The sequence below is a fragment of the Artemia franciscana genome, chromosome 1, assembly GCF_032884065.1.
Source record: "Artemia franciscana chromosome 1, ASM3288406v1, whole genome shotgun sequence".
In the NCBI taxonomy this organism is placed as follows: Eukaryota; Metazoa; Arthropoda; class Branchiopoda; order Anostraca; family Artemiidae; genus Artemia; species Artemia franciscana.
This window is the reverse complement of record NC_088863.1, coordinates 60866471-60893579: the sequence shown is the minus strand read 5'-3', so window position 1 is coordinate 60893579 and position 27109 is coordinate 60866471. Positions and strand designations below refer to the sequence as shown.

Below are 27109 nucleotides of genomic sequence, written 5' to 3'. Positions count from 1 at the left end.
TAGATGTGTAGTATGATGTTTTCTTCTGAGTCTACTGTCATGTTCGGACAACAGAGAAGTGTGAAAGGAATTCGGATCTTCGACAGTATGTAGTCACATGAACTCTGGTAGGAATCGATGTTAGCAGCTTCCCAGTTGAGGCTGAACAACCATTTAGGTGGGAAATTTGTGGGTGAAGTTTGCGGCAAGGGCTTTATTTGAAAAGAATTACAGATCGGCCTGTGGTCGGATATGGAGTAATCAAGAAGAACCGTAGTAGTACAGGTAGGTTTAATCATAGAAGAACAATAGAAATAGTCCAACTGAGACGCGGAGCCAGACTGATGCAGAAGCGCCATTTGGACCAAATCTTGGGGTGGGTATGAACTCCATCTTGCCCCCCCCCTCCTCCGACTCACTTCCTGTCGCGTAATCATCTAGGAAATGGGCATTTGACAGAACTCGAGAATTTTATTATGTATCTTACCTACTTTCAAAGTTTACAATGATTAATAGCAAATAGCATAATTACCCCAAGGGTCGTTAAGTAATTACGCTCTTTGGTTAATAGGCGTGCAGTAATCTCAAATCAATTTGACAGAATGGATTATGTTGGACATAATGGATTATTATGGCCGACAAAGGGCCATTTGTAGTGGAAGCTTGGGCCCCCTGGTAAATCTGGGGTGGGCATTTTCCCACCCCTGACCCCCCCCCCCCACCCAAATAGCGCCTCTGGATTAATGGATGTACCTAAAACCACGATCATTTCCAACATAGGTGAGACTTGGACAAGCATGGAGCAAGATCTGAGATCTATTGTTTTCAGGGTCAGACAGTTCACAGTTAAAGTCACCAAACAGGAGACAACCTAGGCCTTCATCTTCATATTTTGATACTAGCTTGGCAATAGAAGTACATGTGAGAGAGAGCTTCCTCTCAGACATATCATTATGGTAATTAGTAGGAAAATAAACAACGAATATGACCACATTCGAAACTTCAACCGCAAGGAAACTGTCAGACTTAGCAACTAGGTTACGAAGTAGCTCTTTCCGTATCATCAGGGCCAAACCACCTGAAGGCCTACCGCGAGTGGACTTAGCATGGTGGAAAAACAGATTATGAGAAGACGTGAACTCCAACAGTTGACGACTATCGCTTCACAAGAAATGTTCTTGAAGACCCACCACGTCAAACCGTAAGCAAAGTTCAGACAGTAGGTGATGTTTTGGTAGAACTTTCCCATTGATGTTACACGATACAATTTTTAAGGTTTCTTCAGGCATTGGAATTCTTTACAAGAGACTGAGAGACAGGACATTTAAAAGTGTAACATGGGTGGTCGGAGGAATTGCAAAGAGCACACTTAAGTGCCTTGGTACAAGGATTATCGTCGGTTGTGGAATGGCCAGGCTCACCACACCTGGAACATTTTCGGGTACCTGAGCACGCAGACGCCAAATGACCATATGACTGGCAAGAAAAGCATTGGTGTGGCAAGCGTTGAAATATACTAATGGGGAGTCTTTCGTACCCTATAATGGGTGGAAAGTGAATAGAAGACTCGAGGTCCTCTTTAGACTCAAAAAGAAGCTTAAACGAACGGGTGTTTCGGATTTGAGTTGCTTTCAAACAGTTGACAATCAGATCACATAGGCTATTTTTATTCAGATCTTCAGGAACATAACGGATAATACCGAAAAAGGAGGGGCATTGGAGTTTAGGCTCGACATCAGGGTTATTCCCGGTTATGCGTGACATAATAGATTTGGCACCACTTTTATTCTTTGTGACTATTTTCCAGGCGTCTCTACTGGGACGAAGCTCGATTATATTCCCACTAACTTCTCCACAAACATGCTCCAGATAAGCTTTACGGGAGTCAGGCTTTTTAAGGTCTAAGGGGGGCTTCATGAGGATAACTGCATAGGAAGACTTGGCCGGTGGAGACTGATTGATCCATAGATGTAGCAAGTTTCTCAGCTGCAAGGGCTTTTTTCTCACGTTCAATAAAGTCCTTCAAATTATTGGAGATTTCTGTCACTTTTTGAGTAACAATAGCACTCAATTCACCAGGCGCAGTTGGGACCTCCTTAGGATCAAAAATTACGAATTTCGGCAATTTGATACGGTTAGTCTCACATAACTAGATCAGTTTCAGCATATCTAACACATTATCGGCAATCTTTTGGCGAGCAACGTTGTGACTCGAAGTATTCGAATAGTGCCAAAGTGTATCCTTAGCTTTTATAATCGTTTCCTTGTCATAAAATCCCACTGCCTTTTTTCAAATTTCATCAGTCTTATTTGCTTGGAGCGCTCGTAATAAATAATTTAGCAAAGCATTATGCACAAGTCTTTCTTTCTCATTCGACATTATGCTAATTTAGAAGTCCAGACATATTCAATAGGAAAAAATAACAGGTTACTTTTTGGACACGACAAGAGCTCATTATTAATCTAGTACTATAGTCAGTAATCTAGTAATCAGTACTAAAATCAGTAATCTAAAACCTTTCTTAGGTTTTCAAACCTCGGCTTTCTACAAGGGTATGTCTGCTTACAGATAAACTTCCAATACTCCTCCACGGACATCGCACATATGTCTAAACCCGCCAAAGAAACAGGGATCTGTTCACGCCATTCCCTGTCAATTAGAGCCTTGTTCCACGAAGGCAAGCCACGACTTATTAGAAAATTTGCTAAGCTAGGTGGGTTCAAGTTTCAAGCATTGACAGGATCAAGTAGACTTGTGAACTCCTAAAAGTCACATTCAAACGTAAAGCGTCTCTGTATCTGGATAATGGCCTCCTTGTAAAAGTCTCTTGCTGTTATGTAGACCTTCCTCACCTCCAACTGTGAGATATCTGGACTAGACGAGACCAAGGATGCCAACTCCTCTTCTGCAGTATACCCGAGGTAGACCTTCTGAACGTCAACATAATGGCTCTCGTCTGTTACGTCAAGAGCCAAAGGATCAGTACAGTTTCTGACGTAGGTTCCATCCATATAGTTTATAGCCAAGGTGGCAATAAGCTTAAGTATTTCCGTCTTCAGCTTATAGAGAATTGGTGACTTCGATTGAAACAATACATTAAAGTCGTTCAAAAGGCCTAGAGCGTAGTCAACAAACATCATTAGAACCTTAATAAAAGGATTTTTCAGATCACTAAGGGCAAGTTCGTTGCCATGGGTGGGGTCATCAAAATTGGCAAAAGTGAAATAGAGGGACAATGCGCTCCACTGTTCAAGGATTCTTCGCACACATGCATGGAGGGACAGCCACCAGGCTATCCTGCAGTACTGCAAGTACTGCAACTCGCTTAGCGCTCATATAGAAATGACTATATACGTGGCGAGTTAAGTCTTCCAGAGTTTCGGTAAGCTTCTTGCAGGCATACGAAGCACAAAGATGAATGGAGTGGCAACTACACTTGACTACTACCACCCACGGATAATTGTCACTGATCAGCTTTGCTACCGAATTATGACATCCATTATTGAGTTTGTTGCGTCGGCACAGAAACCAGTCCAATTTCGCAGAGGCACTTGCTTTTCTATTGTTTTCAATGGGCACTGGTCTGATTGGTGTTTCTCTGAGCACCTCAAACAGACTGACTGATTCTTTAGCTCTGCAATCTTTTTGAGTGTGTTCATATTCCTGGGACTTGTAACCCTGAAGGACTCTGCAATAGTACTGATATACAATATACCTCCCTTTTTCTTCCAAAGCACCAAACATTTGGTGCTTGCGTATATATTGTTGCACTTTGTCCTTTAGGGAGGATTCCAAATAGAGGTTGAGAGTAGGGGGGATGGAAATTTTGGGTGGGACCAGGTAGACCCTGGTTAGGTAACTGAAGCATTCAGCTGCAATCACATGTCTAAAGTGTAGGTATGGTAAAATAATCAAGGAAATACGAAGAATCACCAATACTCACTAGATATGTATAACTTGAAGCAGAAGATATTATATCCAACCGGTTAATCTTGAACTCTCCAATGCTTAGATGATTTGAATTTCCAAACTATAAGCTCAATTCCGTTTTATATTTTTCAATATCATACGTTCGCCAGTGTACCATAGTATAAAGGTGCAAAACAATATTAAAATTGTGGAGCTAACAGTGAGCCTTCCACTAACTCTATTTCGGGTAGATCATGGGAAACGAAAGATTTTCGGGGAGTTTTCTGGGATTCGGGGAACGACATTTCTTTTCGGGGATTTTTCTCGATTTTCGGGGAAATCCCCGAAAATTCGGGGACAATGGAAGCACTGAGTAACACTCACTTTCTCGCTGTCACTTGTAATTCTTGCTGCCACTTGTCTGCTAGCCGCTCATCTGTTAATTCTCACTGTGGCATATCTTTTGGCTGTGTATTTCTTTGTTCTTCATTTTTATTTCTAATTCGTTCTACTCCTTGTTCTCGCATGTGTTGTTACCGCATATTTCTTTGTTCTTCACTTTTATTTTGATTGTTTTACTTCTTGCTGCCGATTGTCTTGAAATTGGATATTTCTTTGTTCTTCCCTTTTGTTTTTGACCCGTTGCAACTTTAACTGACGCAAGTGTACCGACTCCATCTTCATTCCCATTGATCATTACTTAAGACTTTTTTTCAATACCCTTTACCTTATCCTCTTGAATTGGTCAGACAGGCCCTTACAATTCTTTATCCGAAGTATATACACAGTTTTGTGGAAAAATCAAATTATTAAATACTTTGTCACAGTACGGTGGATGATAGTGGGCCTCTTGATCAGAGGTTTATAGGTTCAATCCCTGCTGTGGCAAAGCCACATGTCCAAGCAGGTTTATTACCTATTTGTATTACTTGTTTTTGTCTCGTTTGCTTGCTCCGAATTGTTTTATCGTTTATTCGTTAATTGCTCCGAATTGTTTTAATCCCTTGTTAAAATATATACAAATATTTTTGCTTTTACCAGTTTTGGCTTTGTAAGCAATTTACTATAAACTTCTCCATGCATGTAAACATTTAATTTTTCCACAAAACTGTGTCGATGTCATTGCAATAGTGATGTATACAAAAGTGACGCCAATTCATGAAATTTTTTTTTTCCAAAATTAAAGCTCAACGAATTTTCTCGAAATTCTGACATATCTAGATCGTTTAGGCCAGAATATCTGAAGATGCAAATTTTCCCAAAAAATATTATGCCATTTTTAAGAAAAAAAAAAATACACAATTATTGCTCGCTTATAAAAATAGTAGTCGTATATGGAGAATGACCATCACAGTAAACTTGACCCGATTCTTGCTAGCAAACTCAGGAGAGCTGTTATAGTGTTTTTTTCACTTACGATAAAAAAGATAAAACCTATGCTTAAAATGTATAAACACATAGGTTTAGTCGTTTTAAAATGATAGACACCCAATTTCTTTTTGTGTTTTTTAAGCGTGCTTTTTATGTAAAATGTGTATAATGTGTTTCTTTGTACTGTATGTTTAGGTGTACTCAGGCTTTTCATCAGATTTCTATTGAATGTTACTATGCTGTTGCATGTTAGATGTCATATATAAACTTAGATGTCATTTAGATGTTTTATTATATAAACTTATCTATTCATATGAAAAGTGCTAGCGAAAACTTATTTAGATTTTAATATTTTCTTTTTTTCAGGTCAAGATATCGCGTAAAAACGTTTTCGAGAAAAACCCAATCCTTTGTGAGCTGCATAATACACTCTGAAAAGGAAGCTATTTTCCCTACTATTATATTAAGGAGTATAAAATAAAACGACAAAATTTGAATTTCGAAACTCACCTATAGGCTATATCCGGACAAATCTTTAGGGGATAAGTTATAGCACTAGATTTCCGTGACTTCATTGCAAGATCAACGCAAGTTTGAGGAGGATTTGAGGATACTCAATCTGCCTGCCTAAAGTCCTTAATGAATTTTGTAGCTTGGCATCTCGTAAGTAGTCGAAGCATCAAAAAGTGTGGATATCAAAGCCAGTTTATTTTTCGCAGCTAAGCAATTTTGTTTCGAAATCACTGCAACAACAGACACGCCTTAGGGTTAGTCGTGATTCTAAAAGGGTTTGAACAGTATAAAGTTTTTGGATTATATTAACCTGTTACGATGCCTTCTCATTATAGATGCACCATGAATGTAAGCCTGGTCAATACATTTATTTTGTATTCAAGCCATTCCCTTCAAAAACAAACTTAATATTTTTAGCAAAGAGCTTTTGCAGTTAGCTCAAAAGGCTAAAAAAAAAAATCATAAAAACCATTCAAACACCTTTGTTTTGTTTGTATGTCTGATCCAAATAGATATTTGTTCCTTTGTACTTATGTCTCCAGCTTCATCAACAATTAAAGCGAAAAGCCTTTCATTTTCTTCAATGACTTCCTCAACAATTTTTTCCAGAACTATTCCCGCAGATATATGCAAAAACTCATTTTGTGAATCTTTAGATATATAAGTAGAATTTTTTGGAAAATTGTCAAAAGCTAATTATACGTCGTTAGAACTGCATCTTGACTGCAGCAAGCTATGTTCAGGATCTTCTTACCCAGCAGGCAGTGAAGTGTCGGGAGAGTGAAAGCGAGCAAAAGAAAATGTAACAGGGTGACCAAAGTAACCATGTAGCTTAGATTCAATTTACACGAAGAATATTTTACACGGTCAGTTTGTATTTCACAGTTGAATATTATTGTTTTGGACTTGGAAAGCTGTTTTCTGTTGAAACGCTGTACTCTTTTAAGGTCAGTATTTCTGACAATAAATTGTATGCTGACCAAAGTCTTTCTACATGGAGAAGAATGAGAACGTAGCTAAGAAACAAAATGACGGAGGAAATACTCACCGGATTTACGCTTCTTCAGGCTCACTGCAGTATTGTCATAAAGTAATTATTAATTAAATAATTAAGTTAACTAAGTAATTAAGTTAGGTTAGACTTTTTCTTTGCCACGTCATCGTTTGGCTTGTTGAGACTCAATCTCTGTTCTCAGACTTTAACCAAAAACAAAATCAAAGTGATTATAAAAACTCCAAACTACATAGAACAAAATGAGATTGATTGGTTTATAGTTGAGTAATCTGAAATTGTAGCGATCCCTTTTTTTTAAGGAATAGTGTAGAATGGGGGCCTCTGCATGGTATTTAGCGCGATGTCCTAAATTTTGCTTTGTCTTACTTCAACGCAGTCGTTATTACGACTACAGCTATTTTATGTTAATCCAATTGTCTTCTAAACTTTTCCATCAAACAATTCGTGGTAACGAACTGTAGTAAGGAGCGACCCGGCTCAATAGTAATCAAAACTCTAAAAAATGGATACCAATAGCTACATCAAAAGAATCATATTTTAATGCTGACTTTAAATATATAAGTTTCATCAAGTTTAGTCTTACCCATCAAAAGTTACGAGCCTGGGAAAATTTGCCTTATTTTAGAAAATAGGAGGAAACACCCCCTAAAATCATAGAATCTTAACGAAAATCGCATCATCACATTCAGCGTATCAGAGAACCCTATTGTAGGTACTACAAAAATGTGGAATTTTGTATTTTTTACCAGTAGGCAGATCACGGATGCGTGTTTATTTGTTTGGGTTGTTTTTTTGTTTTGTTTTTTTCCAGGGGTGATCGTATCGACCCAGTGGTCCTAGAGGGCTAATTCGAACGGAAATGAAAAGTTCTAGTGCCCTTTTTAAGTGAACAAAAATTGGATGGTACTTAGGCCCCCTCCCACGCTAATTATTTTCCCAAAATCAGCGGATCAAAATTCTGAGATAGCCATTTTATTCAGCGTAGTCGAAAAACCTTATAACTATGACTTTGGGGACAACTTACTCCCCCACAGTCCCCATGGGAGGGGCTACAAGTTACAAACTTTGACAGGTGCTTACATATAGTAATGGTTATTGGGAAGTGTATAGACATTTAAGGGAATTTTTTGGTTGGGGGAGGGGTTGAAAAGAGGGGGATATGTGGAGGGAACTTTTCATGGAGAAATTTGTCATGGGGGAAGAAAATTTCCATGAAGGGAGCGCAGGATTTTTTAGTTGGGGGGAGGGGTTGAGAAGAGGGGGATATGTTGTGAGAACTTTCCATCGAGGAATTTGTCATGGGGGAAGAAAATTTCCATGAAGGGATTCTATAGCATTATTTAAAAAAAAAATAATGAAAAAATAAATATGAAAAAGTTTTTTCAGCTGGAAGTAAGGAGCAGCATTAAAACTTAAAACGAACAGAAATTATTACGTATATTAGGGGCTCACCTCCTCCTAATACCTCGCTCTTTACGCTAAAGTATTTTTAGTAATTTCAACTATTTATTCTACGGCTTTTGTGATTCAGGGGTCGTTCTTAATGAATTGGGACAAAATTTAAGCTTAAGTGTAAAGAGCGAGGTACTAACGAGGGGGTGAACCCCGTCATATATGTAATAAAAACATGAGAATACAAAAGTTCGTTACGTAAGCTAATTTATAAGTTACGTGTATCTTTTACTAATAAAAACATTCGTAAAATTAAAAGTTCTAGTTGCCTTTTTAAGAAACCAAAAAATCGGAGGGCAACTAGGCTTTCTCTCCCGCTCTTTTTTTCTCAAAACCTTTCGATCAAAACTATGAGAAAGCCATTTAGCCAACAAAAAAATAATTATACAAATTTCGTTTTAATTATTCCTCTGCGGAGAGCCAAAATCAAAACATGCATTGATTCAAAAACGTTCAGAAATTAAATTTAAAAAAAAAACAACTTTTTTTTAACTGAAAGTAAGGAGCGACATTAAAACTTAAAACGAACAGAAATTACTTCGTATATGAAAGGAGCTTCTTCCTCATAAACGCCCCGCTCTTTGCGCTAAAGTTTTTTACCGTTTTAAAAATAAGAGTTGAGAGAAAGAGTCAAACTTTAGTGTAAAGAGCGGGGCGTTGATAAGGAAGCAGTAATTCCTGTTCGTTTTAAGCTTTAATGTCGCTTCTTACTTTCAGTTTAAAAAAATTTGTTTTTTTTATTTAATCTAATAATTAGGCCAATGGAAACCAAGTCCAGTATCAGTATTGTCACTCGGTCGAAGTTTATCAAATAAGAGAAATTTTAGGAAATACAGAATGTAAGGGTTAAAATTTTGTCCATATCTCCCACCCTTTTTTCCGACAGTTTTCAATATTTGGCATGGTCTTTCATCCTTTTCTCCTAGGGGTCCAGCCAGTATAAAATCTTATAACTGCAAGAGATTTCATCATGGTTGCAGTGACTGCTGCAACCATCTAAAGAACGAGCCATTGCCAATAGTAGCCAGACGTTTAAAAATTGTTTGTCTTTGATAAAACTGTCTAGTCTGGAAAATTTTCCTTTGTAGCTGATTTAGAAGTGGCAGCTAGAATTTTTATTAATCTCAATAGGAATATGTCATTTCTAAAGCAAGTTTTCAGGAATTTTGAAAAAAAGCGTGAAACCCTCGAAAATTTCGCTGGATCGAAACGAAAAGCAAACCAATGAAATCGCAATTGTTGATAACCCTAATCTAGAAACCTCTAGCCCGAACAGAAAGGGAAATCACTTTTTTGCATGGGTAGCACTGATGAGTCTACGGTTTTCCTGTTTTTTATTCTTATTTTCCACCGGGGCACTGGAACATCATAGATAGCTCTTTAAGGGCTCATTTGGTGGCGGTTATAAGTCATTATATGTAGAAACTTGAGTCGCATTCTTAACTTAATGGTCTGAAGAGAGCGAGCTAAACGGAACCAAACAGTTTGTCGTAACGATCTGTAAGCAAGGTGGACTCACCCCAATAGTAACCGAAACTCAGAAAATAGTAATTTTAATAATAATTAATACATCAAAAGAATTGCCTTTTATGCTGATTACAAAAATATAAAATTCGTTAAGTTTAATGTTCCACCGAAAGCTTCGAGCCGGAAAAATTTCGCCCGATTTTCGAAAAAAAAGAAAACACCCAAGAAGAGTCAAGCAATCTCAATTAAAATCACACCATCAGATTCTGAATATAACCCCTTTTATAGAGGTTTATACGTTGTCTCTGCAAAAATGCGGAATTTTGTATTTTTTTTTATTATTTTTTTTTTTTTGTCAGAAGAGAAAAAATGGGTATGTGTTTTTTGTATTCTTGTTGTTTTTTCAGGGTTGATCGCATCAAAAAAAAAAACGGTGCTAGAAGATTGGGAGAGGGTTCGATAGGGTCAAAAACATTAGAGGGCAACTAGCCCCCCTCCGTCGCCCGTTTATTTCACAGTGATGCAATTTCCCCATTGTTTGCATATAATATCTTTTATTTTTAAATATACGGAAATGTTTCGAGGGGGGCCTTTCTACGGGGAGGGGTATCGCTGGTGGAAATTCTCCACGAAAAAGGGGAGGGTTCCTGTCAAGATTTGAAAAATAATGGGAAATAAAAATAAGAAATAAAGAGAAATTTTCAAATGAAAGTAAGGAGAAAATTTTTATGGGATAATTGTTAAGGGAGAATTTTCAATGAGGAAGCAATGATTTGGGAACTGAAAAAAAGGAGCAACAATAAAACAAAAAACGAACAGAAACTATTCCTTCTATTAAGGGGACTGCAGCTTCCTCAACCCTCGCTTTTTGAGCCAAACCTTATTTTTCTGTCCTTAATCCTTTTACCAATCTTCAAAGAACTACTCTTGGAACGGAAGGGCTGTTCAGTTGATATAAGAACCTTAATTAAAGTTCTAGAAAACTTTGACGTAACTAGTGATGGTTTAGGAAAGGGCAGCCCCCCTCATATAAAGGGTAATTTCTACTCATTTTAATTTTTAATGTAGCTCTTCAATTTCAGTTGCAAAAAATCAGTTGATCATGCCAGGGAAGTAATTAAAGATTGGCTCGAGTAAAAGTGACGAGAACGTGGATCATTCTTTACTAGGTCTTACCTCAAAAACAATTAAGGCATTTTGATATCAAACAGTTCATGGCAACGAACTATAAGTAAGGAGCGGCTCGGCTCAGTAGTAACCGAAACTGTAAAACAACAGAATTTTTATATCAGTAGATACATCGAAAGAATTGGCTTTTTATGCTGATCACAAATATATAAAATCCCTTAAGTTTAATTTTCAGCCATCGAAAGCTTCGAGCCTGGAGAAAACTTGCCTGATTTCGGAAAAGGAGGTTAAACACATGCAAAAATTCAAGGAACCTTAATGAAAATCGGACAATCATATTCAGCGTATCCGAGAACGACACTGCAGAGGTTACAAGCTCACGCCTGCAAAAATGTAAAATTTTTATTTTACTAGAAGAAAGATTACGGATACATGTTTATTATAGTTTTAATTTCGGGATAATTTCAAATTGGACCAATGGTCGTAAAATATCTAGAGAAGCCTCATTTAAACAGAAATTAAAAGTTCCAGTGGCCTTTTTAAGTGACCGAAAAAAATTTCAGATAACTGGCCCCCCTCCCACACCCCTTTTTTCCACAAAGACCCCAAATTCCATAGTAAAAATAAAAGCAAAATATTATTGCAGGAAATACTGCTGGTCGAATATTTTAATTCAGTATTCAAATCAAATTTTGTCCAAAATCTTAAATAAACTCCACAAAAACTACAAATATTCCTAAAATTAACCAGTATGGCTATTAAAATCTGAGCTGAAATTGATGTTAAAAAAAAGTTATCTGCAAAAAAGTTATTTTCAAAGAAAAATAAACAGTCATATAAAAATTTTAAGACAAGCAGAAATCAAGACATGAAATTATTAAAACTCAAAGCTAACAGAAATTAATGTATATTGCTAATCAACAGATTATGCTATGCATGCATAAATGGATCCTAAAAGGAACAGGAACTAAAATGAGTAGTTAAATCCAACTTAATATGAAGAGAAATAACCCCAAATAAGAGCCTGGCTACCGCTCTCCTAAACGTTCTAAGGGTCAGAGTGACGTTTGCGCTTTACTGATAATAAGATGTAATTTAAACAATTACTCTGTTATAATTATAACATGGAAAATTAAAAAGTTATTGAGACCTTTAGGAATTGATGTCATTTTTTTAAACAATCTATTTGCATAGATTAACAAACGTGTGGTTAAGGCATTTGTTCCCTTTAGTTACAATGACGGTCCTTTAAAAGGCATGCTCAAATTTTTGAGGACCAATTATCTAATTTGCATCTTATGTTTAGGAATTCTCTAAGTAGTCTAGACAAATTCACCTTCTGATTCGTTTTGCAAAAATAAAATAAATCTCAAGATAATTTTGAAATTGTATCTTAGAAGAGTTGAAAGATTTTTTTTTTCATGCAGAAAATGGGATATTTCAGACCCTGAATTCTTCTCGTGAGCGAATATACCAAGTTTTCCTATTTCTCATGCATATATGTGTATATCTCAATTGAAGAATAGTCAGTCGTGATGTTAGAGTATTGATATTACCACCACAAACGGGCATTAAAATTTTTATGGACAATTTATACATTGTTATTTTAGCATCTATTATTTTAAATTATAGGTGCTGTTTCAGATTTATATCACAAAGAAACAGAGAATATTCTTGTAAGGAATATTTGAAATCCGAGACTTTTGGATCTTTTAAGCCACTTAAGAAATATACTCTTTTAAAATTATATAAAGATTTTATCTGCTATTGAATACCCAGACCTTAAGTTCTTCCTAATAGCTTGAAAATTGTTCAAAATGTTAATCAAGCTCTCAACTTTGCAACAGTTAGGTTACTCAACTTTGCAACATTTACTGCCAGTCTTTAGAGCCTTTTGGTGCAACAGCCTTAAGGCCTATGCATACAATAATTTCAATATGAAGAAACCAAATGAAGTCGGTTATCTCTATTTTTATAAATTAAAAAATTCTATAAAAAAAGAATTGATCGGGTTTGGGGCACTCCTCAGGGGTCCAATATTTGACACAGCAACAACAGATTAGTATAAAAATGGATACAAAAATTGAATTTAAAGGGCACCTCGTTCTGAAATGGTTATTATGAACGATTTGACTGTCCCGCAGAACATGGTGCAAAAATAAAACAATAGAACTCAAGCAAACTTTTTAATTTGGAAGCATAAGGCAGTGATATCTTTATTTCTTTTCGTTATGCGCATGTTTTTCATAGTCAGTGTATTTGGTCCCCAGTTAACCAGCAGCCACTATTTTGCTCCCCCTCCCCAAAATTTGCCCTTCCATTGAGAAGTAGAAAAACACCATAATATATTGAATCAAAAAATAGGAACATCGATTTCTTATCCGAAAGTTATGCGTCCCCTATAGAGTTAATCCAGACTAAATAAAATTTTATTTTACCATACATATATGTAAATTACCGTATTAATATGTTTTGATTATGTATGCAAAGAGTAGGAGAAGATATCCAAATCAAATTCATTTTAATATGGAAGATTCTGCCCCCGTGGAATTCCCCCGCCACCTTGGAAACTTTCTCCGAAAATTTTTATAGCTATGTTTTATGAAATTTTTAAAGCAATGTTCTATGGAATTTTTAAAGCTATTATGGAAAATGTTACTCACATGTTCTTTTTTTTTTAACAGGCTGTGAATTAGCAGGTTTTCCCAGTAAACATACTGTCATAGTGATGTTGTTTTTGTGCATATATTTTAGATCATGCGGACGGTACTTGTGTCTTAAATAAAAAATGATAGTAAAATATATCATTTTTGGAGAATTTTTGAGTTCAGGGCTTAAGAATGGGATGTTTGAAAATTAATGTTAAGAAAATTAAGTTCCTTAAACTAGGAACAAATGAAAGTGAAGAGCGGATGTTGCGTAATGAGTTGATCAATCAAGCGAGTAATTTCACTTACGTGAGGAGCTTCCGCAGTTGTGTTGGCTTCAGGTGGCTTGGCAGTGCAACGAGTTGTTGTTAGTTGCGGAACGAGTTGTGGCAGCGCAACGAACTTCCGCAGTTGTTTTGGCTTCAGATGGCTTGGTAGTGCAACGAGTTGTTGTTAGTTGTAGTAGGTATTCAGGTAACTGAATACAGCTAATTGTCCAAAGAACCTGAATCCTCCGAAGATACTAATTTGTTCGATAAGCACAGAAAAAATAAATGTTTTAAAAAGAGGAGAATCTCGCACTGCTCGGTCGAATTTTCCACACTTGTTGTTGTTGTTTGGGGTCTGACGTGTTCGACCAATAGGTCATATGCGTTCATATCACTAGATCTACCTACATCTTATATAATCGTTAGCTTGCTTGGGTACCACTTCACACAGTATAGACTTAATTCGTATATATATTACTTATTTTGCTATCGGTTGCGAGTTGTGGCAGTGCAACGAGCTTCCGCAGCTTTGTTGGCTTCAGATGGCTTGGCAGTGCAACGAGTTGTTGTTTGTTGCGGAACGAGTTGTTGTGAGTTGTGGCAGTGCAACGAGCTTCCGCAGTTTTGTTGGCTTCAGGTGGCTTGGCAGAGCAACAAGTTGTTGTTAGTTGTGGAACGAGTTGTGGCAGCGCAACGAACTTCCGCAGTTGTTTTGGCTTCAGATGGCTTGGCAGTGCAACGAGTTGTTGTTAGTTGCAGTAGCAACATAGCAGTAACATTACATCTCTTTTAAAAGTTTTAGGGCGTCCATCTTTGCCTAACGAAGTATGACTGCAAGTCTCCCCAGTTGCATTTCCAGCTGTTTCGTCGTCAATAAGCCTTGGAGTTATGCTCCCTTCTGATTATCCGTTTTTTTTTAGTATGCTGATATACTTGCAAAAGCCGATAAATCCAAACTTTTGACGCAACGCAATGATTTGGATGTGACAGCGACAGTTCTTTTTTGTGTTTTTCAAACCTACCCTGAATCTAAATCTAAAAATTAAGTAGCCTAATAGAATTAAATCTGGATATGCTTTGCGCTATAAGAAAAAACTGCAATTTTACCAAAAATCTTCGAGGAACAACTTTCAGTCTACATTTCATCACGGACCAATAAAGGGCATTAAAACATTAAATATTGAACACAAACGCAGAGTTTTTCAAACTTTTGTTAAGCTTTTATGCAATAAGATTATTAAAACCACCAGATTTTTGTTGATACTGTAGGAAAATTGTGATGGTTCTAAAACTTTTTTTAAGCTGTGGCTTTTGGTGGGATTGCTGCTAATTTAATATTAACAATAAGTGGGAAAACTGAATCACGGAATAGTGACGCTCAAGAGACTAAAACTTTTCCACGATTCAATATCAGACTCTTCAGTATTACTTAATCCCTCAAATTTTTATTTCTGACTGCAGTAAAGATACTGTCAAATCTATTTTGAGTAAAAAAACATATAAACAACATCGAGAAAATCCGCTTATCAGACAATACTGTTTGTCAGAGGGGATGTGTCAGATGGCGGTAAGTCAATGTCTGGTTGTTACATAGGTTTGAGAAGTCGCACCAAAGACATAGCCCCCTATATTTTTGAAGCCATTGCGCTATCCATTGACAAAGCCTAGCTTCACAACTCGTTCTTCTGTCATTGAAAGAAGTTCTTAACCAAGCAGTTAAAGTTGTGAAATATATTGAGGGAAATGCAACAGAATAAAGCCTGTTAATATTGTTATGTGAAAATATGGACAGACTACATGTCGAACCGCTCTTTCACGCACAGGTGTGACGGTTATTTCGAGGAAAAGTACTTACAAGGTTGTCTGAATGGAAATATTAAGCTCAAGTTTTTTTCGAGGATCTGCCGTTTCATTTGATTTTCAAGTTCCATGATTATAATTGGTTTCAGATTACGTACTAAAGTGATAATATTTCAGAAACTAACATATGAAAAAAAGTTACGTCAACAATTTCAAGGTATCTTATAAGATTAAGTCCATGATAAAGAAACTACAGTTTTGGGAATTCTGCCTCACAAGAACCAGTATAAAGTTCAAACTTCATAGTTTCTGATGGACAGCAATGTCGAACTCTCAGAGGAAGCAAAATGTGGTATTATACCACGCTTCTATGTATTTATCAAGAAAAAATGAAAAAAATAAACTTGATCCAGCTCCAGATTTAAGGCTCTACCTATCATCGCTGTGTCCATATTTAAAAAATCTTTGATCCAACCCAATCTCAAGGAACTAATTGAGAATTATTAAGTTTTCTGTTCATAAATGAAAGTATTAGTTGTCCCTTCGTAAATATTTATAGTTGAGAAAAAATCAAAACATACAAAACGTTTTGTTACTCTGAGATTATGTTAAAAAAAAGTGTATCCAATCTAAGTCTAGATTTGTTTTCTGGGCTTATAGCAGTAGCTTACACGTTCCTTTTCTTTTAATTTTCGTTTAAAAAAGGAATTGAGTTAGATTTAGTCTTGTTTCTAACCTCATGAATATACTCAATTTTCAATTGTGTTATATTTCTAATTTGTGCCTTTTAAGCTCAGTCTTTATCAAGATGACGAAGAAAATAAAAATAATATCTTTAAGTATTATAGGTGGTTAATAGTACTGCACGGAAGAGGGCACACTACGATGGAAATCTTTTAAGGGTTATAGGATTTGAAAAGATTGGGAACCACTGTTTTAAATGATGGCCCCATTAATGTTCAAAAACAGCAGAAATTACTTTATGCCATGGTAATAATAAACTGCCTGTTAATCCATACAGGCACCGTACTTAGATCATTGTATGCCAGTCAAGTTGTGGCCAAACGAGTGGAGTTGTATGCTAAGTATTTGTCAAAAGATAAATACAACCAAAATTAATAGAATCTTGAAAAAAGAAAAATAGAAATGTTAGATATCTACTAATAATAGAAATCTTCTAATGATAGAAAGACTGATTCAAATCTTGAAAAATTGTTTTATTCAAAATAGCCACATGGTCTAATTGCTATACTTCTACGGAGGCTATGCCTTATGGACAAGGAATATAAATTATGTAATGTGTCTATTTTATTGATTTATCATTGGGAAAGGAGGGAATGTTTGGTTTTGGGTGTGTTCGAAAAGGCTAAGGGTTTTTAGGTGGATTTTAGGTGAAATTAGGTGAAATTGTGAGAAACATAGATGAGTATGTTGGACTAAGTCAAAAGAAACTATCTGCAGTTATAAAAAAGGCTTTTCTGTAAACCAGCAGAAATAAACTCCTATAATAATCAAAACCCAAAACGACAAGGAATTACTATTAAAGAATAAATGAAACCAAAAACAAACAGAAACTAAATAGACAATCATCGCAAATATAGTGATAACAGGTAGTAACATACATGAATAAATTAATCTTAAAACGATTAATTTTCGTCATTTGCATTTTATTGAAAATTATGTGTCTTGAACAGTCCTTGGAAAGAGCTAAAAAAAAAAAACTTAATATTCGGTGTATTGATTTATAAAAATTCTTTCATAAAACAAGTTTTTCAACGAAAATTGAAGAGTTTCTTTAAGCCAAAAATGAAAAGAAATAAATTCAAGTAATCTTCCAGGGGTAAAACTACCGCAGCTCACTATTAATGAACGAAATGAAACTAAACAGTACAGAAATCAAACAGTTCGTGGTAACGAACTGTAGTAAGGAGCGACCCGGCTCAATAGTAACCAAAACTCTAAAAAAAAAAATTTTGATACCAATAGCTACATCAAAAGAATCGCATTTTAATGCTGGTTTTAAATATATAAGTTTCATCAAGTTTAGTCTTACCCATCAAAAGTTACGAGCCTGAGAAAATTTGCGTTATTTTAGCAAATAGGGGAAAACGCCCCCTAAAAGTCATAGAATCTTAACGAAAATCACACCATCAGATTTAGCGTATCAGAGAACCCTACTGTAGAAGTTTCGAGCTCCTATCTACAAAAATGTGGAATTTTGCATTTTTTGCCAGAAGGCAGATCACGGATGCGTGTTTATTTGTTTTTTTGTTTTTTTTTTTTTCCCAGGGGTGATCGTATCGACCCAGTTGTCCTAGAATGTTGCAAGAGGGCTCATTCTAACGGAAATGAAAAGTTCTAGTGCCCTTTCTAAGTGACCAAAAAAATTGGAGGGCACCTAGGCCCCCTCCCACGCAAATTATTTTCCCATAGTCAACGGATCAAAATTCTGAGATAGCCATTTTATTCAACGTAGTCGAAAAACCTTATAACTATGTCTTTGGGGACGACTTACTCCCCCACAGTCCCCGTGGGAGGGGCGACAACTTACAAACTTTGACCTGTGCTTACATATAGTAATGGTTATTGGGAAGTATACAGGCGTTTTCAGGAGAATTTTTTTGGTTTGGGGGAGGGGTTGAGAAGAGGGGGATATGCTGGGGGAACTTTCCTTCGAGAATTTGTAATGGGAGAAGAAAATTTCCATGAAGGGAGAGCAGGATTTACTAGCATTATTTAAAAAAAAAACAATTAAAAAATAAAAGTGAAAAAGCTTTTTCAGCTGGAAGTAAGGAACAGCAATAAAACTTAAAACAGACATAAATTATTACCCATATGAGGGGCTCACCTCCTTCTTATACCTCGCTCTTTACGCTAAAATATTTTCAGTAATTTCAACTACTTATTCTACGGCTTTTGTGATTCAGGGGGTCATTCTTAATGAATTGGGATAAAATTTAAGCTTTAGTGTAAAGAGCGAGGTACTGACGATGGGGCGAATCCCCTCATATATGTAATAAAAACATGAGAATACAAAAGTTCTTTACGTAAGCTAATTTATAAGTTACGTAAATCTTTTACCAATAAGAAGATTCGTAAAAAATTAAAAGTTCTAGTTGCCTTTTTAATTAGCCAAAAAATCGGGGGGCAACTAGGCTTCGTCCCCTGCTCTTTTTTTTTCTCAAAATCATTCGATCAAAATTATGAGAAAGCCATTGAGCCAAAAAAAAAAAAAAAAAATGCAAATTTCGTTTTGATTATTCCTCTGCGGAGAGCCAAAATCAAAACATGCATTGATTCAAAAACGTTCAGAAATTAAATAAAAAAAACAAGTTTTTTTAACTGAAAGTAAGGAGCGACATTAAAACTTAAAACGCACAGAAATTACTTCGTATATGAAAGAGACTGCTTCCTCATCAACGCCCCGCTCTTTGCGCTAAAGTTTTTTACTGTTTTAAAAAGAAGAATTGAGAGAAAGAATCAAACTTTAGCGTAAAGAGCGGGGCGTTGATGAGGAAGCAGCCTCTTTCATATACGAAGTAATTTCTGTGCGTTTTAAGTTTTAATGTCGCTCCTTACTTTCAGTTAAAAAAACTTGTTTTTTTTATTTAATTACAATAAATAGGCGAGTCAAGGGCGAGTCAAGTGGTAAAAAAAAAGTGAAAATGTTTAAAATGTATTTTTTTTTTTAGTACAGTGAAAATTATTTTCTTGTTTTGGGAAGGCACGGGAGTTATCAGCCCTAGTAATGTTAATGTTTGCTCGTTTTGAGTTTGACTCGCCTATTTATTGTAATTTCTATTCGTTTTGAATTCAATTTATTGATTGATAGTAACTTGTGTTAGTTTCACCCTTAGGAGATTACTTGACTATTTTTTATTATTTTTGGTTTAATGGGACACTTTACTTCTCTTTGAAAAACTTGTTTTATGAAAAAAGTTTTTCAAATTAATATCGGTTCGTTTTTTATTGACATGATTTATTTCACGGAAAAAAAAAAGTATTTTATATCCTTTTTTTTCGATAAGAATCCATAGTTTGGTTTGCTGTTAGTACATTGGAGAAACTTTTTCAACAATGTTTAATCCTGACGAAAATAGTATTTTTTTTAATTTTATACCTCCTCAAGTTGACCTGAAAATAAAGTTTGATGTCATTCCCAAAAGAATATATCAATGCTCTTTGACAACCTGTATACACTTACATTCTTTTGATTCATTTAAATTGTAAGAGCAGAAGTACTAATAGTAGTAAGCCCGAAAGTTTTAGCCCCAGTTGTTCTCGATACATTGCCAAGGAGTCCTATTGACAATTATACCCACAACACCTTTTGATTTCGTTTAAAGTAAGAATTAGTTTTAAGGCATAATGGGCCAATTACATAATTGCGGGGGGGGGGAGGGGGTGTGATGCTCAAAAATCCCTAGAGATATAGTTGTTTGACCGTTCTACTATGCTGAAAAAATGGCTTTTTCAAAATCTTGACTGGATGTTTTTGGAAAATGAATGGGCTTAAAAGAAGGCCTGCTTGCCATCCAATATCTTTTCACTCCTAAAAGGGCACCAGAGCTTTTAATTTGGAGCTAATCAAATTAGCTCCTTTAAAATTTCAGTGATATTTCTAGCTATTATAGATTGGTGCTGCCTATGATATTGCTAATATGTCATTTTGAAAACCTGCATGCATACAGTATTTTGTTTAACTGATACTCCCCCTAAGCGCTCCCTAAGTTTCACCTTAGTGCCCTTTGCTATAATAGCCTTTGATATAACTACTAATGGTATCAATAGTAATAGTGATATTACTAGTAGCAGTAGTAGTATTAAAACATTGGCTTTTGGTCAGTAGAACATCCCTCTCATCAAGGCCTGAAAGTTTCAGCTTAATACAATTAGTTAATGCTATGACATTGCTGATATGTCCTCTTGATAACCTGTATGTTCATATACTTCTTGAAATTTTCATCCCAACGGTCTTAGCCTTACAATTGGTTGCAATAGAAGTAGTAGTAGCAGTAAATTTAGTACTGATAGTAGTATTAGCAGTAGGGTGCACATATTGCCTTTTGATTAGATGATGTTCTCTTTTAACCATTCTCTGAAAGTTCCAGCTTAATACCCAAATCAATTCTTGAGACACGCTCTTTTTTACAATGTGCTTGCATATATCGTCTTTTGGTTTAGTTCAAATTCCCCCCCCCAATATTGTAAACGAAGTAGAGGGGTAGCAATACTGGTGGTAACTGTAGTAGTATCGGTAGCATGCAAGTATTACCTTGTTGATCATCTCCCTTATCATTTCCTGAAAGTTCTAAACTAATGTACTCGGTCGTTCCTGAGTTACACCCTTTAGACAATCTGTATACACATAACTTTTTTGATTTAGTTCCCCTCAACATTCTCTGAAAGGCTCGCCTGAATGCCCTTCGTCTCTTTGGAAAGTAAAGATCAAACATGCATACCTTTTTCGATAACATTTACTGCATGTACACCATGAACCAATTGCCTAACTTACAGCCCTTGCCCTGGGGACTGTGGGGAGTTTGACATCCCCAAAGATATAATTACTGGACCTTTTAACAATGCTGAACAAAATAGCTCTCTTTAAATTGTAATCAGATGTATTTTGGGGAATGATGGGGCTAGGGGGGAGGGTGATTGCCCTCCATGCACTTTTGACTCTTAAAAAGGGCACCAAAACTTCCAATTTCTAATCAAATGTGCCCCATCCGATCTAATGTTTATGCGACAACCCGCTTAATAAAAACCTTATACGTCCTGGGGGATAACTTACAACCCTTGCCCCCATGCTCTGTGGGGTTGTGTCCCTCCTGAAAACATTGTTATATGTTTTTTGGACTACTGATAACAAAATAGTTGTCTCATAATTTCGATCGAATGCGTTTTGGGTCATAGAGAATTTCAGGGAGGGGGGCTAGTTTTGTTTTCTATTACGTTCCACCTATAACAGGAAACTATAACTATGCATTTCCAACCTTAAATGTCCCTTGGGCCTTACAACCCTAGCCCCCAGACTTTGGGGTTTGGATCATCCCCAAAAGCCTTATTATGTAATTTTTAGACTATTTTTGAGCAAATACCCTATCTCACATTTCTATTAGACACATTTGGAGAAATAGGACGTGGGGGGGGGGTAGTTGCCTTATGATTGCTTTGACTCTTTAAAGGGTACTTGAACTTGTAATTTCCTATCCAATTAGCCCCCTGCTTTTGATTACCAATCCAATAAGCCCCCTCCGAAGTTTATACGATCATCCTTTTAAAACTATCCTTATATACCCCCAGGGCATAACTTCGGACCGTGGGAGGGTTGTCATTCTCAAAAACATAATTTATGTACCTTTAAACTACCCTGAACAAAATGGCTATCTCAAAATTTTGATTGGATGTGTTCGGGGCAATGATTGGTATTGGGTGGGGGAAGGGGGTATTGTCCTCCGATCACTTTCAACTATTCAAAAGGGCACTAGCCCTCTCAATCTGAAATCGAATGAGCTATTTCTTAAGTTTCTGCGAAACTTGTTCGTTTTTATTATTGTTTGTTTTAAGTTTGACCTAAATAATCAATTTAATTTGCAAATCTTTTAAGATTTATGTATTCATTTATATTAGCCTACTACCTATACATTTGGGGTAATTTTTTTTTATTCAATCTCTTTTCGTTTTGGGTTTTAGTTATTCTTTAATAATAATGTTTGGTCGTTTGAGTTTTTTATTACTGTACGAATTTATTTCTGCTGGCTTACAGTTTTATATGGTACTTTACATTTCTTTGAAAAACTTTTTTTTCCCGGAAAGTTCTTTAGTTAATATGCTTATTGGAGATAAGGTTAAATCAATATCTGTCATTTCTCCTCTATCTAACTCGTTTGAGATTCTGCACAGACTTTGTTTTATATTTAAATCTCAACCAACAATTTATAATTATTTATTGAGGATTTTTCTGGTGATTTCTTCTTGGACATTGTCCTGGCTCCATAGAAAAGGAATTCGAAAATTTTAAAAATATTTGTCTTATAGGCCCAGCATATGGGAGAGTGGGAAAGCCAAGCAAACTTAAGATTTTGATGAGATCAGTTCCTAATCCTCCCCCCTCCCCGCTTTTCCTTCACTGCCCATGGTTTTCTTTACTGAAAACGATAAGGGCTCTGAAAGTTGACATTTAATACACTAAAGAATAAATGTGTTTAAAAGTCAGATAATCTCTTCCGAATGCCCTTCAACAGAAAATACTACTGTTTTATTCCCAAAACTTTTTCCAGGGGGAGTACCGGGTTTAACCCCCTCCCTGAAATTTTTGTTCGACTCATGAAAACGTCACAAAACACATATTAACAAATGTTAACACATTTTTCGAAGTTTTTGTAAACCCCTTGAAAAATAGCCCTTTCAATTACCAATCGAATGAGCCAATTCCCAATCGAGGGGAGGGGGGGGGGGGGGGTTCATCCTCAAAGACATGCATTCCAACAAGCAAGAACATGTCCAAGATTTTTTCTTGAGGGAGGGGGGTGCAATTGCAAAAACTTTAAAAAGCGCGTTAGAAACTTGTTTACGTTCGTTTCTGTAAGTTTCTACGAGTCGTATCAACATTTCGGGGTAGTGGGGGGGGGGTTTAAGGCCCAGCATATGGGAGAGTGGGAAAACCAAGTAAACTTGAGATTTTGATGAGATCAGTTCCTAATCCTCCCCCCCCGCTTTTCCTTCACTGCCCATGGTTTTCTTTACTGAAAACGATAAGGGCTCTGAAACTTGACATTTAATACACTAAAGAATAAATGTGTTTAAAAGTCAGATAATCTCTTCCGAATGCCCTTCAACAGAAAATACTACTGTTTTATTCCCAAAACTTTTTCCAGGGGGAGTACCGGGTTTAACCCCCTCCCTGAAATTTTTGTTCGACTCATGAAAACGTCACAAAACACATATTAACAAATGTTAACACATTTTTCGAAGTTTTTGTAAACCCCTTGAAAAATAGCCCTTTCAATTACCAATCGAATGAGCCAATTCCCAATCGAGGGGAGGGGGGGTTCATCCTCAAAGACATGCATTCCAACAAGCAAGAACGTGTCCAAGATTTTTTCTTGAGGGAGGGGGGTGCAATTGCAAAAACTTTAAAAAGCGCGTTAGAAACTTGTTTACGTTCGTTTCTGTAAGTTTCTACGAGTCGTATCAACATTTCGGGGTAGTGGGGGGGGGTTTAAGGCCCAGCATATGGGAGAGTGGGAAAGCCAAGCAAACTTGAGATTTTGATGAGATCAGTTCCTAATCCTCCCCCCCCCCGCTTTTCCTTCACTGCCCATGGTTTTCTTTACTGAAAACGATAAGGGCTCTGAAACTTGACATTTAATACACTAAAGAATAAATGTGTTTAAAAGTCAGATAATCTCTTCCGAATGCCCTTCAACAGAAAATACTACTGTTTTATTCCCAAAACTTTTTCCAGGGGGAGTACCGGGTTTAACCCCCTCCCTGAAATTTTTGTTCGACTCATGAAAACGTCACAAAACACATATTAACAAATGTTAACACATTTTTCGAAGTTTTTGTAAACCCCCTGAAAAATAGCCCTTTCAATTTCCAATCGAATGAGCCAATTCCCAATCGAGGGGAAGGGGGGGGGTTTCATCCTCAAAGACATGCATTCCAACAAGCAAGAACGTGTCCAAGATTTTTTCTCGAGGGAGGGGGGTGCAATTGCAAAAACTTTAAAAAGCGCGTTAGAAACTTGTTTACGTTCGTTTCTGTAAGTTTCTACGAGTCGTATCAACATTTCGGGGTAGTGGGGGGGGGTTTAAGGCCCAGCATATGGGAGAGTGGGAAAGCCAAGCAAACTTGAGATTTTGATGAGATCAGTTCCTAATCCTCCCCCCCGCTTTTCCTTCACTGCCCATGGTTTTCTTTACTGAAAACGATAAGGGCTCTGAAACTTGACATTTAATACACTAAAGAATAAATGTGTTTAAAAGTCATATAATCTCTTCCGAATGCCCTTCAACAGAAAATACTACTGTTTTATTCCCAAAACTTTTTCCAGGGGGAGTACCGGGTTTAACCCCCTCCCTGAAATTTTTGTTCGACTCATGAAAACGTCACAAAACACATATTAACAAATGTTAACACATTTTTCGAAGTTTTTGTAAACCCCCTGAAAAATTTACCCCCTCCTTCCAAGCAAAATTCCTGGATACGCCATTACTTGTCCCTCTACAGGAGAAAAATCTTGCTTTAAACTCAATGGATAAAATTTTCAAAATTCACTTTAGGTCGTTTTATATTTCAGTAAAAATAAGTTTGATTTATCAAATTATAGAACCAAACTGGTGTAATCGAAGAATACTTCAAGATCTAGTAATTAATTATAATGAATATTCTGTTAAATTTTCTTTCTTTTCTACTAAGTGCGGCTATCTAGAGTTGCTGATCCTTGGCGTTGGCACCGAGCCTCTTTTTCGCTCTACCTCTCCGCTTCTTTTGTTGCTCAGTTGCAATCTTGTCGCTAGAAGTGACTGTTATATCTGTCTAGGATAGAAGTGTTGGCTTTTAGTCAGGATATCAAGAAGATGAAAGCTTGGATTGCCATTTTGATTTTTTCTTTGGCTGGTAAGTTTTTTTTTTTTTATAGGGGGTTTAAAGTTTTAGAAATGTTAGTTCTCCTTAAGGAGGTATCCTAGAGGAAAAAGAGGCATTTTCGATCAGGCTAAATAATCTTGACGCTTTTCTTTAAAGTTTTTTTTTTCTGTACCCTGAACAAAAAATCTGCGATAAGCCTTTGGCCTATAGTGATGCCTAATTACTTTGGTGAATGTTTAGTTTCGTCGCAAAATGTATAATTTGCGTATTACTGCATATAACAAGATTCTGATGATCGCATATTGTTTCTTTGTCATTATTGGAAAAGTGCATATTTTAGCTTTATAAAATCCCCCTCCATAGAGACTAAAAATGTGTAGCGGGCTTGCTTACAGGTAACATTAACTATAGAGCGAAGTGTATTAGCCTATATTCTATATTTATTAAACAGAGTGATAAAACTAAAAAAAAAAAAAAAAAAAAAAAAAAACTTCAAACGAGGATTATTACATAAATATAGAATACATACCTCGCCCCGCTGCCCGCAGGGCTCATGGACTAATACGCTTTACTCTTTAGGTAATGTTACCTGTAAGCAAGCCCATTTTACGCATCTTTAGTTTGCCCCAAAGGAGGAGGAGGAGGGTCAACCAGAAATGGTTGCGCTCCTAGAATTAGCATTTCTAAGAACTATAGTATGGAAATTATGCTGCTTTGCAGTATAATTTCCAGATTAGACAGCTTGTGACGAAACTAAACATTTACATTACTTTTTTTGGCAAAGAAAAATGAGGAAGAAACATGCCAAACGAATATAGCCTAAATGAATTCGGTGGCCGTGTTTCATTTTGCTGGAATCCCTTTCGGAAAATTAATTCAGCACTCATGTCACACTAATATAGACTGCAGCAGACATAATGGCTTGTGTCTCGTATTGTTACGTGATTATATTTTATTTAAATATGTTTCCGTTCGTTTTCCGTTTCTTTTTTTTGTATTTGTTTTTATGCTTGTCATGTCTTGTTTAAGCTAGTGCAGGCTTCCGTATGCAAATCCAATATACTCGGACTCATATAATTTGTGTTAACAAAGTTTTTTTTTCAGTTTTAAACTTTTTTAGTCGTTATTAAAGATTTTTGGGTACTTACTTGTTGTAGCGACCACATTTTGTTCTTCATCTGCAGTGAAATCGGTTTTCTTTGTCCACTCAGATTAGACAATCAGATTATCAGACAATCAGACAATCAGATTAGCCTGAACGAGATAAACGGTAACTATGCAGGTATATTTTAATTAAATATTTAAAATGTAGAGGTGGCTAGGCTACATATTTGATACTATACGTTCTGGTCGGCCATAATTCTCTGTTGCATTTTCCATAATTTTATTGCTAAAATGTTAAATTTTTATCATATTTTGGTGTATTTCATTAGGACTAACCTACCTACACTTCTTTGGTGTGGTCACTATAGCACGTAAGTACCAATTTTTGTTTAAATTGTAAATGGCATGGTATAGAGTGTGGCCTAAGAAATTATTTACATATGGTAACATCAGGGAGTTGTAGGGGGGTATTTTTTAAAAGAGCGACCATCATTCTTGACTATAGCATGAAATAAGAAATCTAATGGTACAACTTTGGTTTGTATAGCCTGTTTCCTTCAGAAGTGACCAACCATTAAATACATGCTTACCTATTTTTGTCTTCAGTCTAATTGGTACTTGTGTATTATTCAGAACACACTCAATAAGTGAAGTTAGGTTCTTTCGTGAAACAAACTACGATGCAGGTACATTTTAGTTAAATATTTTATATAGAGATGGTTAGGTTAGGTTACGTTAGTTATTTGATATAATGCACCCCACTCCCCTAATGTGCAAATATATAGCCAAACTTCTGATAAAGCTAATGAAATAAAACAAAATATGATGAAAATATAATACTTTATTAAGAAAATTA

At 36.1% G+C, this 27109-nt stretch overlaps 2 protein-coding genes across 2 annotated transcripts in view; both read left to right on the top strand.

Annotated features, from left to right (window-relative positions):
- LOC136032307 (threonine aspartase 1-like) overlaps positions 1–5757 on the top strand; it is a 185020-nt gene extending 179263 nt beyond the window's left edge. Inside the window, exon 9 of the mRNA XM_065712606.1 lies at positions 5627–5757. Coding sequence (XP_065568678.1) covers positions 5627–5695 — 69 coding nt within the window. The 3' untranslated portion in view covers positions 5696–5757. The remainder of the gene's footprint in view (positions 1–5626) is intronic.
- Positions 5758–25021: 19264 nt separating this feature from the next.
- Positions 25022–27109, top strand: part of LOC136032300 (neural cell adhesion molecule 2-like) — a 145022-nt gene continuing 142934 nt past the window's right edge. The window contains exon 1 of the mRNA XM_065712587.1: positions 25022–25179. Coding sequence (XP_065568659.1) covers positions 25140–25179 — 40 coding nt within the window. The 5' untranslated portion in view covers positions 25022–25139. The remainder of the gene's footprint in view (positions 25180–27109) is intronic.